The sequence below is a fragment of the Pleurodeles waltl genome, chromosome 7 (genome assembly GCF_031143425.1).
Source record: "Pleurodeles waltl isolate 20211129_DDA chromosome 7, aPleWal1.hap1.20221129, whole genome shotgun sequence".
Taxonomy (NCBI): domain Eukaryota; kingdom Metazoa; phylum Chordata; class Amphibia; order Caudata; family Salamandridae; genus Pleurodeles; species Pleurodeles waltl.
In genome coordinates this window covers 172,978,024-172,994,566 of record NC_090446.1, presented here as the reverse complement: position 1 = coordinate 172,994,566, position 16,543 = coordinate 172,978,024, and the positions used below count along the sequence as shown (strand labels likewise).

At 45.1% G+C, this 16,543-nt stretch overlaps 2 protein-coding genes across 3 annotated transcripts in view; one reads left to right on the top strand and one right to left on the bottom strand.

The window, feature by feature from the left end:
* CCNDBP1 (cyclin D1 binding protein 1) overlaps window positions 1-14,924 on the top strand; it is a 105,660-nt gene extending 90,736 nt beyond the window's left edge. For both annotated transcript variants that reach the window (XM_069243472.1, XM_069243473.1), the window contains one exon: window positions 13,335-14,924. In XM_069243472.1, coding sequence (XP_069099573.1) covers window positions 13,335-13,443 — 109 coding nt within the window. In that variant the 3' untranslated portion in view covers window positions 13,444-14,924. The remainder of the gene's footprint in view (window positions 1-13,334) is intronic.
* The window catches only part of LOC138303915 (protein 4.2-like), an 84,400-nt gene continuing 82,060 nt past the window's right edge, over window positions 14,204-16,543 (bottom strand). The window contains exon 13 of the mRNA XM_069243471.1: window positions 14,204-14,534. Coding sequence (XP_069099572.1) covers window positions 14,375-14,534 — 160 coding nt within the window. The 3' untranslated portion in view covers window positions 14,204-14,374. The remainder of the gene's footprint in view (window positions 14,535-16,543) is intronic.

Below are 16,543 nucleotides of genomic sequence, written 5' to 3'. Positions count from 1 at the left end.
TGGTGGATCAGCGGTGGGGTACAAGACTTTGCATTTGCTGGACTACTCAGCCAATACCTGATCACACGACAAATTCCAAAAATTGTCATTAGAAATTGATTTTTTGCAATTTGAAAAGTTTTCTAAATTCTTAAAAGTCCTGCTAGGGCCCTGTGTTAGTCCCTGTTAGCATTTCTTTTAGAGTTTAAAAGTTTGTAAAAGTTTGAATTAGATTCTAGAACCAGTTTTAGATTCTTAAAAAGTGTTCCAACTTTTAGAAGCATAATGTTTAGCACAGATGTGAATGTGGTGGAACTCGACACCACACCTTACCTCCATCTACAGATGAGAGAGCTAAGGTCACTCTGTAAACTAAAGAAAATAGCAATGGGCCCCAAACCTACCAAAGTACAGCTCCAGGAGCTTTTGGCAGAGTTTGAAAAGGCCAACCCCTCTGAGGATGGCAACTCAGAGGATGAAGATAGTGACTTGGAGGGAAATTCCCCCCCTCCAGCCCTACTTAGGGAGAGCAGGGCTTCTCAAGCCCTGACTCCACAAATAATAGTCAGAGATGCAGGTTCCCTCACAGGAGGGACCAACAACTCTGAAATCACTGAGGATAACTCCAGTGAAGAGGACATCCAGTTAGCCAGGATGGCCAAAAGATTGGCTTTGGAAAGACCGATCCTAGCCATAGAGAGGGAAAGACAAGAGATGGGCCTAGGACCCATCAATGGTGGCAGCAACATAAATAGGGTCAGAGATTCTCCTGACATGTTGAAAATCCCCAAAGGGATTGTAACTAAATATGAAGATGGTGATGACATCACCAAATGGTTCACAGCTTTTGAGAGGGCTTGTGTAACCAGAAAAGTGAACAAATCTCACTGGGGTGCTCTCCTATGGGAAATGTTCACAGGAAAGTGTAGGGATAGACTCCTCACACTCTCTGGAAAAGATGCAGAATCTTATGACCTCATGAAGGGTACCCTGATTGAGGGCTTTGGATTCTCCACTGAGGAGTATAGGATTAGATTCAGGGGGGCTCAAAAATCCTCGAGCCAGACCTGGGTTGACTTTGTAGACTACTCAGTAAAAACACTAGATGGTTGGATTCAAGGCAGTGGTGTAAGTAATTATGATGGGCTGTACAATTTATTTGTGAAAGAACACCTGTTAAGTAATTGTTTCAATGATAAACTGCATCAGCATCTGGTGGACCTAGGACCAATTTCTCCCCAAGAATTGGGAAAGAAGGCGGACCATTGGGTCAAGACTAGGGTGTCCAAAACTTCCACAGGGGGTGACCAAAAGAAAGGGGTCACAAAACCTCCCCAGGGGAAAGGTGGTGAGACAGCCAAAAATAAAAATAGTAAAGAGTCTTCTACAGGCCCCCAAAAACCTGCACAGGAGGGTGGGCCCAGAGCCTCTTCACAAAACAATCCTGGGTACAAGGGTAAAAAGTTTGATCCCAAAAAGGCCTGGTGTCGTAGCTGTAGTCAGTCTGGACACCAAACTGGAGACAAGGCCTGTCCCAAGAAAGGTTCCACTCCAAACTCCAATCCAGGTAACACTGGAATGGCTAGTCTCCAAGTGGGATCAACAGTGTGCCCAGAGCAAATCAGGGTCCACACTGAAGCTACTCTAGTCTCTGAGGGTGGGGTGGATTTAGCCACACTAGCTGCCTGGCCTCCTAACATGCAAAAATACAGGCAGCAGCTCTTTATTAATGGGACAAGTGTAGAGGGCCTGAGGGATACAGGTGCCAGTGTCACCATGGTGACAGAGAAACTGGTTTCCCCTGGCCAATACCTGACTGGAAAAACTTATACAGTCTCCAACGCTGACAATCCGACTAAAGCACATCCCATGGCAATGGTAACTTTAGAATGGGGAGGGGTCAATGGCCTGAAACAGGTGGTGGTCTCTTCAAACATCCCAGTAGACTGTCTGCTTGGAAATGACCTGGAGTCCTCAGCATGGGCTGAGGTAGAACTAAAAACCCATGCAGCCATGCTGGGTATCCCTGAACTGGTGTGTGTAAAAACAAGAGCACAATGCAAGGCACAGGGTGAAAAAGTAGAGCTGGAGTCTGGAAAAATGGCCCAGCCTACCAAGAGAAAAGGAAAGTCAGTTGGGAAACCAACTGCAACACAGTCAGAAAAAGAGAACCTCTCTTCTCAGGAAGAAGTTCTGCCCTCTGAGGGAACTGAGCCTTTGGAGCTTGAACCTTATCAGGTTGAGCTCTTTGGCCCAGGGGGACCCTCAAGGGAGGAGCTGTGTAAGGGACAAGAAACCTGTCCCTCTCTTGAAGGCCTTAGGCAGCAAGCTGCTTAAGAGTCCAAGGGCAAGAAAAATGGAACACATAGGGTCTATTGGGAAGATGGACTCCTGTACACTGAGGCCAGAGACCCCAAACCTGGTGCCACTAGGAGAGTGGTAGTGCCTCAGTCGTTCAGAGAGTTTATTCTGACCTTAGCCCATGATATTCCCCTTGCTGGGCATTTGGGACAAACCAAGACGTGGGAGAGGTTAGTCAACCACTTCTACTGGCCCAATATGTCCCAGAAGGTTAAGGAGTTTTGCCTCTCCTGCCCCACCTGTCAATCCAGTGGTAAGACAGGTGGGCACCCAAAGGCCCCCCTCATTCCACTTCCAGTGGTGGGGGTCCCCTTTGAAAGAGTGGGTGTGGACATAGTTGGTCCACTGGAACCTCCCACAGCCTCAGGAAATATGTACATCCTAGTAGTAGTGGATCATGCTACTAGGTATCCTGAAGCTATTCCCCTTAGGTCGACTACTGCCCCTGCAGTAGCCAAGGCCCTCATAGGTATCTTTACCAGAGTGGGTTTCCCTAAGGAGGTGGTGTCTGACATAGGTACCAACTTCATGTCAGCATACCTAAAACACATGTGGAATGAGTGTGGAGTGACTTACAAATTCACTACACCATACCATCCACAAACTAATGGCTTAGTTGAGAGATTCAACAAGACATTAAAAGGCATGATCATGGGGCTCCCAGAAAAACTCAAAAGGAGATGGGATGTCCTCTTGCCATGTCTGCTTTTTGCTTACAGAGAGGTGCCACAGAAGGGAGTAGGATTCTCACCCTTTGAACTTCTGTTTGGTCACCCTGTAAGGGGACCACTTGCTCTTGTTAAAGAAGGCTGGGAGAGACCTCTTCATGAGCCTAAACAAGACATAGTGGACTATGTACTTGGCCTTCGCTCTAGAATGGCAGAGTACATGGAAAAGGCAACCAAAAACCTTGAGGCCAGCCAACAGCTCCAGAAGTTTTGGTATGACCAAAAGGCTGCACTGGTTGAGTTCCAACCAGGGCAGAAAGTCTGGGTTCTGGAGCCTGTGGCTCCCAGGGCACTCCAGGACAAATGGAGTGCCCCTTACCCAGTGCTAGAAAGGAAGAGTCAGGTCACCTACCTGGTGGACCTGGGCACAAGCAGGAGCCCCAAGAGGGTGATCCATGTGAACCGCCTTAAGCTCTTCCATGACAGGGCTGATGTAAATCTGTTGATGGTAACAGATGAGGATCAGGAGGCAGAGTCTGAACCTCTCCCTGATCTTCTATCATCAGACCCAAAAGATGGCTCAGTAGATGGAGTGATCTACTCAGACACCCTCTCTGGCCAACAGCAAGCTGATTGTAGGAGAGTCCTACAACAGTTTCCTGAACTCTTCTCCTTAACCCCTGGTCAGACACACCTGTGTACCCATGATGTGGACACAGGAGACAGCATGCCTGTCAAAAACAAAATCTTTAGACAGTCTGACCATGTTAAGGAAAGCATCAAGGTGGAAGTCCACAAGATGCTGGAATTGGGAGTAATTGAGCGCTCTGACAGCCCCTGGGCTAGCCCAGTGGTCTTAGTCCCCAAACCTCACACCAAAGATGGAAAGAAAGAGATGAGGTTTTGTGTGGACTACAGAGGGCTCAACTCTGTCACCAAGACAGATGCTCATCCAATTCCTAGAGCTGATGAGCTCATAGACAAATTAGGTGCTGCCAAATTCTTAAGTACCTTTGACTTGACAGCAGGGTACTGGCAAATAAAAATGGCACCTGGAGCAAAAGAGAAAACAGCATTCTCCACACCTGATGGGCATTATCAGTTTACTGTTATGCCCTTTGGTTTAAAGAATGCCCCTGCCACCTTCCAAAGGTTGGTGAATCAAGTCCTTGCTGGCTTGGAGTCCTTTAGCACAGCTTATCTTGATGATATTGCTGTCTTTAGCTCCACCTGGCAGGATCACCTGGTCCACCTGAAGAAGGTTTTGAAGGCTCTGCAATCTGCAGGCCTCTCTATCAAGGCATCCAAATGCCAGATAGGGCAGGGAACTGTGGTTTACTTGGGCCACCTGGTAGGTGGAGGCCAAGTTCAGCCACTCCAACCCAAGATCCAGACTATTCTGGACTGGGTAGCTCCAAAAACCCAGACTCAAGTCAGGGCATTCCTTGGCTTGACTGGGTATTACAGGAGGTTTGTGAAGGGATATGGATCCATTGTGACAGCCCTCACTGAACTCACCTCCAAGAAAATGCCCAAGAAAGTGAACTGGACTGTGGAATGCCAACAGGCCTTTGACACCCTGAAACAAGCAATGTGCTCAGCACCAGTTCTAAAAGCTCCAGATTATTCTAAGCAGTTCATTGTGCAGACAGATGCCTCTGAACATGGGATAGGGGCAGTTTTGTCCCAAACAAATGATGATGGCCTTGACCAGCCTGTTGCTTTCATTAGCAGGAGGTTACTCCCCAGGGAGCAGCGTTGGAGTGCCATTGAGAGGGAGGCCTTTGCTGTGGTTTGGTCCCTGAAGAAGCTGAGACCATACCTCTTTGGGACTCACTTCCTAGTTCAAACTGACCACAGACCTCTCAAATGGCTGATGCAAATGAAAGGTGAAAATCCTAAACTGTTGAGGTGGTCCATCTCCCTACAGGGAATGGACTTTATAGTGGAACACAGACCTGGGACTGCCCATGCCAATGCAGATGGCCTTTCCAGGTTCTTCCACTTAGAAAATGAAGACTCTCTTGGGAAAGGTTAGTCTCATCCTCTTTCGTTTGGGGGGGGGGTTGTGTAAGGAAATGCCTCCTTGGCATGGTTGCCCCCTGACTTTTTGCCTTTGCTGATGCTATGTTTACAATTGAAAGTGTGCTGAGGCCTGCTAACCAGGCCCCAGCACCAGTGTTCTTTCCCTAACCTGTACTTTTGTATCCACAATTGGCAGACCCTGGCATCCAGATAAGTCCCTTGTAACTGGTACTTCTAGTACCAAGGGCCCTGATGCCAAGGAAGGTCTCTAAGGCCTGCAGCATGTCTTATGCCACCCTGGAGACCTCTCACTCAGCACAGACACACTGCTTGCCAGCTTGTGTGTGCTAGTGAGGACAAAACGAGTAAGTCGACATGGCACTCCCCTCAGGGTGCCATGCCAGCCTCTCACTGCCTATGCAGTATAGGTAAGACACCCCTCTAGCAGGCCTTACAGCCCTAAGGCAGGGTGCACTATACCATAGGTGAGGGTACCAGTGCATGAGCACTGTACCCCTACAGTGTCTAAGCAAAACCTTAGACATTGTAAGTGCAGGGTAGCCATAAGAGTATATGGTCTGGGAGTCTGTTTTACACGAACTCCACAGCACCATAATGGCTACACTGAAAACTGGGAAGTTTGGTATCAAACTTCTCAGCACAATAAATGCACACTGATGCCAGTGTACATTTTATTGCAAAATACACCCCAGAGGGCACCTTAGAGGTGCCCCCTGAAACTTAACCGACTATCTGTGTAGGCTGACTAGTTCCAGCAGCCTGCCACACTAGAGACATGTTGCTGGCCCCATGGGGAGAGTGCCTTTGTCACTCTGAGGCCAGTAACAAAGCCTGCACTGGGTGGAGATGCTAACACCTCCCCCAGGCAGGAGCTGTAACACGTGGCGGTGAGCCTCAAAGGCTCACCCCTTTGTCACAGCACCGCAGGACACTCCAGCTAGTGGAGTTGCCCGCCCCCTCCGGCCCCGGCCCCCACTTTTGGCAGCAAGGCCGGAGAAAATAATGAGAATAACAAGGAGGAGTCACTGGCCAGTCAGGACAGCCCCTAAGGTGTCCTGAGCTGAGGTGACTCTAACTTTTAGAAATCCTCCATCTTGCAGATGGAGGATTCCCCCAATAGGGTTAGGATTGTGACCCCCTCCCCTTGGGAGGAGGCACAAAGAGGGTGTACCCACCATCAGGGCTAGTAGCCATTGGCTACTAACCCCCCAGACCTAAACACGCCCTTAAATTTAGTATTTAAGGGCTACCCTGAACCCTAGAAAATTAGATTCCTGCAACTACAAGAAGAAGGACTGCCTAGCTGAAAACCCCTGCAGAGGAAGACCAGAAGACAACAACTGCCTTGGCTCCAGAAACTCACCGGCCTGTCTCCTGCCTTCCAAAGAACTCTGCTCCAGCGACGCCTTCCAAAGGGACCAGCGACCTCTGAATCCTCTGAGGACTGCCCTGCTTCGACGACGACAAGAAACTCCCGAGGACAGCGGACCTGCTCCAAAAAGACTGCAACTTTATCCAAAGGAGCAGATTTAAAGACCCCTGCAACTCCCCGCAAGAAGCGTGAGACTTGCAACTCTGCACCCGGCGACCCTGACTCGGCTGGTGGAGAACCAACACCTCAGGGAGGACCCCCGGACTACTCTACGACTGTGAGTACCAAAACCTGTCCCCCCTGAGCCCCCACAGCGCCGCCTGCAGAGGGAATCCCGAGGCTTGCCCTGACCGCGACTCTCTGAAACCTAAGTCCCGACGCCTGGAAAAGACCCTGCACCCGCAGCCCCCAGGACCTGAAGGACCGGACTTTCACTGCAGAAGTGACCCCCAGGAGTCCCTCTCCCTTGCCCAAGTGGAGGTTTCCCCGAGGAAGCCCCCCCTTGCCTGCCTGCAGCGCTGAAGAGATCCCTTGATCTCTCATTGACTTACATTGCGAATCCGACGCTTGTTCTAACACTGCACCCGGCCGCCCCCGCGCCGCTGAGGGTGAAATTTCTGTGTGGGCTTGTGTCCCCCCCGGTGCCCTACAAAACCCCCCTGGTCTGCCCTCCGAAGACGCGGGTACTTACCTGCAAGCAGACCGGAACCGGGGCACCCCCTTCTCTCCATTGAAGCCTATGCGTTTTGGGCACCACTTTGAACTCTGAACCTGACCGGCCCTGAGCTGCTGGTGTGGTAACTTTGGGGTTGCTCTGAACCCCCAACGGTGGGCTACCTTGGACCAAGAACTGAACCCTGTAAGTGTCTTACTTACCTGGTAAAACTAACAAAAACTTACCTCCCCCAGGAACTGTGAAAATTGCACTGTGTCCACTTTTAAAGTAGCTATTTGTGAATAACTTGAAAAGTATACATGCAATTTAAATGATTCAAAGTTCCTAATGTACTTACCTGCAATACCTTTCAAACAAGATATTACATGTTAAATTTGAACCTGTGGTTCTTAAAATAAACTAAGAAAATATATTTTTCTATAACAAAACCTATTGGCTGGATTTGTTTCTGAGTGTGTGTACCTCATTTATTGTCTATGTGTATGTACAACAAATGCTTAACACTACTCCTTGGATAAGCCTACTGCTCGACCACACTACCACAAAATAGAGCATTAGTATTCTCTTTTTACCACTATTTTACCTCTAAGGGGAACCCTTGGACTCTGTGCATGCTATTCCTTACTTTGAAATAGCACATACAGAGCCAACTTCCTACAGTACCCTACCAAGCCCTCACCACCTGAGGACAGCACAGCGTATGCACAGGTGGTAGCTAGGGCAGCAGAGTTCCATAACGTGTCGTTACACTCAGAACCTGTCGAGGATGACTTCCTTTTCAACACCCTCTCCTCCACCCATAGCACCTATCAAAGCCTGCCTATGCTCCCGGGAATGCTAAGGCACGCAAAACATATCTTTAAAGACCCTGTCAAAAGCAGAGCGATAACTCCACGGGTGGAGAAAAAATATAAAGCACCGCCCACAGACCCTGCTTTTATCACATCACAACTGCCACCAGATTCAGTTGTAGTAGGGGCAGCTCGCAAGAGAGCCAACTCGCACACATCAGGCGACGCCCCACCTCCGGACAAAGAGAGTCGCAAGTTCGACGCAGCTGGAAAAAGGGTTGCTGTACAAGCTGCAAACCAGTGGCGGATCGCGAACTCTCAGGCGCTCCTAGCGCGATATGACAGAGCCCATTGGGATGAGATGCAGCATCTCATCGAGCATCTACCCAAAGAATTACAGAAACGGGCAAAACAAGTAGTCGAGGAGGGACAAAATATCTCTAATAACCAAATACGCTCCTCTATGGATGCAGTGGATACAGCTGCAAGAACAATAAATACCGCGGTAACCATAAGAAGGCACGCATGGTTGCGCACATCCGGGTTTAAACCCGAGATACAACAGGCAGTGCTCAATATGCCGTTCAACGAACAACAATTGTTTGGACCTGATGTGGACACGGCAATTGAGAAATTGAAAAAGGACACTGACACAGCCAAGGCCATGGGCGCACTCTATTCCCTGCAGGGCAGAGGCACTTTTGGCTCATTTCGCAGAACACCCTTCAGAGAGGGGTTTCGGGGTCAAGCCACACAAGCCAGCACCTCACAATCAACACCGTCTACCTACCAGGGACAGTACCAAAGGGGAGGCTTTCGGGGCCAGTACAGAGGGGGACAATTCCCTAGAAACCGGGGAAAATTTCAAGGTCCCAAAACCCCTACAACCAAACAGTGACTCACAAGCCACTCAACCCCTTCACACAACACCAGTGGGGGGAAGACTAAGCCAATTTTACAAAGCTTGGGAGGAGATAACAACAGACACTTGGGTCTTAGCAATTATCCAACATGGTTATTGCATAGAATTTCTCCAAATCCCTCCAAATGTCCCACCAAAAACACAAAACATGTCAAAACAGCATTTAGACCTTCTGGAATTAGAAGTTCAGGCATTACTGGAAAAGGACGCAATAGAACTTGTACCACGTACACAAAGGAACACAGGAGTTTACTCACTGTACTTTCTAATACCAAAAAAAGACAAAACACTGAGACCAATCTTAGATCTCAGAACACTAAACATCTACATCAAATCGGAACACTTTCACATGGTCACGCTACAAGACGTATTACCACTGCTAAAACAACAAGACTATATGACAACCTTAGATCTAAAGGACGCGTATTTCCACATACCGATACATCCCTAGCACAGGAAATACCTAAGGTTCGTATTCAAGGGAATACATTACCAATTCAAAGTGTTGCCGTTCGGTATAACAACCGCACCAAGAGTATTTACAAAATGCCTAGCAGTAGTAGCTGCACATATCAGAAGGCAGCAAATACACGTGTTCCCCTACCTAGACGATTGGCTAATCAAAACCAACTCCCTAACAAAGTGTTCACACCACACAGAGTATGTCATACAAACCCTCTACAAACTCGGTTTCTCCATCAACTATGCAAAATCACACATTCTGCCGTGCAAAACACAGCAATACTTAGGAGCGACAATCAACACAACAAAGGGGATAGCCACTCCAAGTCCACAAAGGGTTCAAAATTTTTACAAGGTTATACAAGCCATGTATCCGACACAAAAAATACATGCAAAGATGGTATTAAAACTCCTAGGCATGATGTCTTCATGCATAGCCATTGTCCCAAACGCAAGACTGCACATGAGGCCCTTACAACAGTGCCTAGCATCGCAATGGTCACAGGGTCACCTTCTAGATCTGGTGTTGATAGACCGCCAAACATACATCTCGCTTCTATGGTGGAACAGTATAAATTTAAACAAAGGGCAGCCTTTCCAAGACCCAGTGCCACAATACGTGATAACAACAGATGCTTCCATGACAGGTTGGGGAGCACACCTCAATCAACACAGCATCCAAGGACAATGGGACGTACATCAAACGAAGTTGCATATAAATCACCTCGAGTTGTTAGCAGTATTCCTAGCGTTGAAAGCATTTCAACCCATCATAACCCACAAATACATTCTTGTCAAAACAGACAACATGACAACAATGTATTATATAAACAAACGGGGGAACACACTCGACACAGCTGTGCCTCCTGGCACAAAAGATATGGCAATGGGCGATTCACAACCACATTCGCCTAATAGCACAGTTTATTCCAGGGATCCAGAATCAACTAGCAGACAACCTCTCTCGAGATCACCAACAAGTCCACGAATGGGAGATTCACCCCCAAATTCTAAACACTTACTTCCACATTTGGGGAACACCTCAAATAGACCTATTTGCAACAAAGGAGAACGCAAAATGCCAAAACTTCGCATCCAGGTACCCACTCAGGCAGTCTCAAGGCAATGCTCTATGGATGAATTGGTCAGGGATATTTGCATACGCTTTTCCCCCTCTCCCTCTCCTTCCATATCTAGTAAACAAATTGAGTCAAAACAAACTCAAACTCATACTAATAGCACCAACATGGGCAAGACAACCCTGGTACACAACACTACTAGACCTGTCAGTAGTACCCCATGTCAAGCTACCCAACAGGCCAGATCTGCTAACACAACACAAACAACAAATCAGGCATCCAAACCCAGCATCGCTGAATCTAGCAATCTGGCTCCTGAAATCCTAGAATTCGGACATTTAAACCTCACCCAAGAATGTATGGAGGTCATAAAACAGGCTAGAAGGCCATCCACTAGACACTGCTATGCAAGTAAATGGAAAAGATTTGTTTGCTACTGCCATAGTAATCAAGTTCAACCATTACATGCATCTCCAAAGGATGTAGTAGGATACTTACTACATTTGCAAAAATCAAATCTGGCCTTCTCTTCCATAAAGATACACCTCGCAGCGATTTCTGCATACCTGCAGATTACCCATTCAACTTCACTATTTAGGATACCTGTCATTAAAGCGTTTATGGAAGGCCTAAAAAGAATTATAACACCAAGAACACCACCTGTTCCTTCATGGAACCTCAACATTGTCTTAACAAGACTCATGGGTCCACCTTTCGAACCCATGCATTCTTGCGAAATGCAATTCTTAACGTGGAAGGTTGCATTTCTCGTTGCCATTACATCTCTAAGAAGAGTAAGCGAAATTCAAGCGTTTACTATACAGGAACCTTTTATTCAAATACACAAAAATAAGGTAGTTCTAAGAACTAATCCTAAATTTTTACCAAAAGTTATTTCACCGTTCCACTTAAATCAAACAGTAGAACTACCAGTGTTCTTTCCACAGCCAGACTCAGTAGCTGAAAGGGCACTACATACATTAGACATCAGAAGAGCACTAATGCACTACATTGACAGAACAAAACTAATTAGGAAAACAAAACAACTGTTTATTGCATTTCAAAAACCTCATACAGGAAAACCAATATCAAAACAGGGTATAGCCAGATGGATAGTTAAGTGCTACCTTAAAGCAAAGAGAGAGCTGCCCATTACACCAAAGGCACACTCAACCAGAAAGAAAGGCGCTACCATGGCCTTCCTAGGAAATATTCCAATGAACGAAATATGTAAGGCAGCCACATGGTCTACGCCTCACACATTTACTAAGCACTACTGTGTAGACGTGCTATCCGCACAACAAGCCACAGTAGGTCAAGCCGTACTAAGAACTCTATTTCAAACTACTTCCACTCCTACAGGCTGAGCCACCGCTTTTGGGGAGATAACTGCTTACTAGTCTATGCACAGCATGTGTATCTGCAGCTACACATGCCACCAAACTGAAAATGTCACTTACCCAGTGTACATCTGTTCGTGGCATTAGTCGCTGCAGATTCACATGCGCCCACCCGCCTCCCCGGGAGCCTGTAGCCGTATGGAAGTAATCTTCAACATTTGTACATTTGTAAATATATTACTTAAACTTTATTCTGTACATACTTATTCATTCCATTGCATGGGCACTATTACTAACATACACAACTCCTACCTCACCCTCTGCGGGGAAAACAATCGAAGATGGAGTCGACGCCCATGCGCAATGGAAACAAAGGAGGAGGAGTCCCTCGGTCTCGTGACTCGAAAAGACTTCTTTGAAGAAAAACAACTTGTAACACTCCGACCCAACACCAGACGGCGGACTATGCACAGCATGTGAATCTGCAGCGACTAATGCCACGAACAGATGTACACTGGGTAAGTGACATTTTCATTGTCAGGTAAAATAGCACTAGCATTTTTTTAGTTTTAAAGCTGGTAGCCAGGTGCTGGTAGGTAAATCCTGGGTATTTTTCTAAGCATGGTGATTGTCTCTGTATGCATTATTAATATTTAGAGGTAATTTAGACAGCTCTAAATGGCTTATTAAGTAAGGTAATCTTGTTTGCTGTTTTCAGTTTATATGGTAAACGAAAATAAGGAAATAATTTTCTGTTTTTCCAATTGTTTTGCTGAGCTTGACATAGGAAGCTTGTAGTTCTGCTATCAGCAGTTCTGACTGGGTGATAAATGTCTGCACTGCTTCTGGTTATACTGTCACATTTGTGTGATACTGTCGCAAACAAGGATATCTCTCACGTAATTCAGTAGCTTAGAGGTGCTGGATAGTAAATACAGGTGTCTCAGTTTTATGGGTCTATTGTGCTTTGAAGTGTCATAATGTCCCCTAATTTTGTGGGGATGACATTCATATGTCCCCACTTTTTAATTATTGACATGGTCCTCACAAAAGCTTCTGACAAGCCTTGAAGTAACTGTAAAGATTGTGAAGTGTGTCTGTTTGTCACCTTTGTGCACCTTCTAATGCTGATGAAATAATTTTCCGGCTAAAAGAAGCTGCTTCATGGAATAAAATATACCTCTAAGATTACTTGTTTTAGACTATTTCACAGCCCCCTTTTTCCCTTTTCCTTCAATCATTTTGAGAAGTTGGAGAAGCTTTTAAAAATACTTAAAAGTTGACATCTTTCCATCTAACAACTGTCAAATTTGTGCAGAAATCTAAGCATGACAAAAATGTAAAATGCCTCATGCTTTTTTTTACACAACTCTTGTTTTTTTGCACTTCTATTTTATTCTTGGCTTACATGAGTGTAGAATATTTGTGAAAAACGTTTTTTTTCTAATTTACATATCATATATTGGGTATGTATTATTTTGAGGTAAAACTATATTCATTCCTGCTTATATATACCTTGTTCAAAAAGTGGAGCTATTCCCTAAATTTGAGAGGATCAGTTTTATATTACTTAACCAAATTAAATGTGAGCAGTGTGTATTTAAATGTCTTCCTATTTAATTTCTTCTCTTTTTGTAGGGCAAGTCACATATGTCCAGAATCAGAAGCTGGATGGGTCACATTCCTTGATGGTGCAGTGGATCATAACATGAATAAAATAAAGGAATTGACCCAGCATGATCTTTAGCATTCCCATGAAAAAATGTCAAAGGCTTTTTTTTGGACTTGAAATACTAATAGTTCCTTCCAGCAGAGACTAATGACGCGGGCAAAGTCTGGAGCACGAATGCACAACTTATTGAAAAATACTGGGCAAACCATGGGGAGGACTAGAGGATGCTTGTGTAAGTGTCCTCGGATGCACATACTACCTATGTGCTTCAGTGGCCTTAAATTTTGTCTTCTTACGGACGAACATTTTCTCTGGAGAATACGAATCCTGGTTGGTTTCATGGATACTACCATCTCCACCTACTGCACTTGTGGGTACTAGCACCTTACTTGCTGCGGCTAAGAGGATATAAGGATAATACCGCCAAGGCCGAAACTCTGACTTTGATCTCTTGCTTTTTTGGGAAATTTAAAGGGCTTCCAGACTGCCAAAGAGGGCAAAGTTGTATTTTTCTGAGGCAGAGCCTGTGTTCTCTTCAAGAAACCCAGAATGAGTGACTGGTGATAATTTTCCTGCTGTATAAACCCCTCCCATGTAGAGTTTGAAGTGTTCCACAATACAGACATTTATTAAATGCACAGGATTTTTACAGTGTTCTGATTCACTGTTTTATCTCCTGTCCCTTTTCATTTGCCTTATCTCCCTTCTGCTGAATCCTCTCATCTAATTTTATTTCTCCCTCAGAGTTCCCTCGATACATAATTCTCATATGCACTTAATTATCAGTGAACACTTCTAAATTTATTTCTTACCAAGATTTCAGTTAATCCACCTCTATTGTGCAAAAAAAAGTGTTTTATTTTATATAAAGGCAGACTTTATTTGTGTGTCTCTACATTGTCTCAATTATAATTTAAAAACAAATAAAATCTAGTCTTTGTAGGTTTGTCTTGGTATAACATGTTCTTGTTGCGTGGGTGCCTGTTTTGTTTGGTATTGCTTCTACTTAAGGTGTTGCATCTGCTAGGACTTCCAAGCTCTTGAAGCCTTGAATATCTTGAAATTTGCTGCAGTCCAGGTCCACGTTCAACCTACGGAGTCCTGTCTGTGTGGGCGTGAACTGCACAAGCTGGGTGAAGCTGCCTCCAGGCTCGATGGTGCAGAACCTGAAATCAGGATGGGAAAGAAGGTTATCACATATTACCTTGAAACACTGAAATTGTGAAATGAGGAACTCCTAGAAATGTAAATCTGCAAGGGTTGTCTAAATTTGGTCCGTAAAGTCTCAGGTCCAGGTCATATGTTCAGGATATTCACATGGAAAAATATACATATAATTAATGTAAATTAAAAAAGAAACAATTTGGCATGGATCCAGCCGTAGTGGGACATCCTGGTCTAAGCCCTTAAATGTGAAGGAATTTGGAATTGGAGGCTAAAAATAAAATTGGTATCCTCAGACTGATTTTTGAGAGCAGTGCAAGTGCATCAAACAGAATGCAGTATGGGCTGTGCGATGCTTGTGAACTAAATAAAATTATCATTTGTGTATTTGATGAATGCTTGTTTCTGTATTTGTTGTATTTTGTTTTGCAGTACAAATCATCAAAAATAATTAGGCCATGGTCCCTAGCTTTCAGCAATCACTCAGTGGGGTCCCTGATTACAGTAATGATAAAGGGCGGTACGCAGAGGTCAAAATGCTAAGAACCGCTGACCTAGTGCATTGATTTGTTTTGATCACATTAAAGCAGAGGTCTTCTCCCCCTACGGGGGCCTCAGGTGATCCCAGGGGGAGTGCCATACTCTGGCCGAAAGAAAAATTATACAGATAACAGGACTTTGTTTTAAGGAGAAGCATGTTATTGCATTTTTCAATAGATAGCAGTACTTAATTGCAATGTTTAACCTCTTAGCTGCTGGGCCTTCCCCCCCCCCAGTGCTGAGCCCTTTTTTGGCTATTTGGGGTAGTTCGCGCTTAGGCCTTCATAACTTTTTGTCCACATAAGCTAACCATGCCAAATTTGCGTCCTTTTTTTCCAACATCCTAGGGATTCTAATGGTACCCAGAGTTTGTGGTTTCCCCTGGAGGAGACCAAGAAAATAGCCAAAATACAGTGAAAATTTTGTTTTTTCAAAAAGATGGGAAAAAAGGGCTGCCGAAGAAGGCTTGTGGTTTTTCCCTGAAAATGTCATCAACAAAGGGTTTTTGGTGCTGAAATCACTATCTTCCCACCTTTCAGGAACGGGCAGACTTGAATCAGAAAACCAAATTTTTCAACACAAATTTGGCATTTTACTGGGACATACCCCATTTTTACTATTTTTGGTGCTTTCAGCCTCCTTCCAGTTAGTGACGGGAATGGGTGTGAAACCAATGCTGGATCCCGGAAAGCTAAACATTTCTGAAAAACTAGACAAAATTCTGAATTCAGCAATGGGTCATTTGTGTACATCCTACAAGGTTTTCCTACAGAAAATAACAGCAGAAATAATAATAAATATTGAAATTGAGCTGAAAACAACAGCCATTTTTCTATGTTTTACTCTGTAACTTTTTCCTGCGATGTCAGATTTCTGAAAGCAATATACTGTTTTGTCTGCTGGACTCTTCTGGTTGCGGGATATAAAGGGCTTGTAGGTTCATCAAGAACCCTAGGTACCCAGAGCCAATAAATGAGCTGCACCCTGCAGTTGGTTTTCATTCTATACTGGGTATACAGCAATTCATTTGCTGAAATATGAAGAGTGAAAAATAGGTATCAAGAAAACCTTTGCATTTCCAAAATGGGCTCAAGATAAGGTTTTGAGGAGCAGTGGTTATTTGCACATCTCTGAATTCCGGGGTGCCCATATTAGCATGTGAATTGCAGGGCATTTCTCAAATAGACGTCTTTTTTACACACACTCTTATATTTGGAAGGAAAAAATGTAGAGAAAGATAAGGGGCAATAACACTTGTTTTGCTATTCTATGTTCCCCCAAGTCTCCCGATAAAAATGATACCTCACTTGTGTGGGTAGGCCTAGTGCCCGCGACAGGAAATGCCCCAAAACACAACGTGGACACATCCCATTTTATTTTTTTATTTTTTTACAGAAAACAGCTGTTTTTTTGCAAAGTGCCTAGCTGTGGATTTTGGCCTCTAGCTCAGCCGGCACCTAGGGAAACCTAC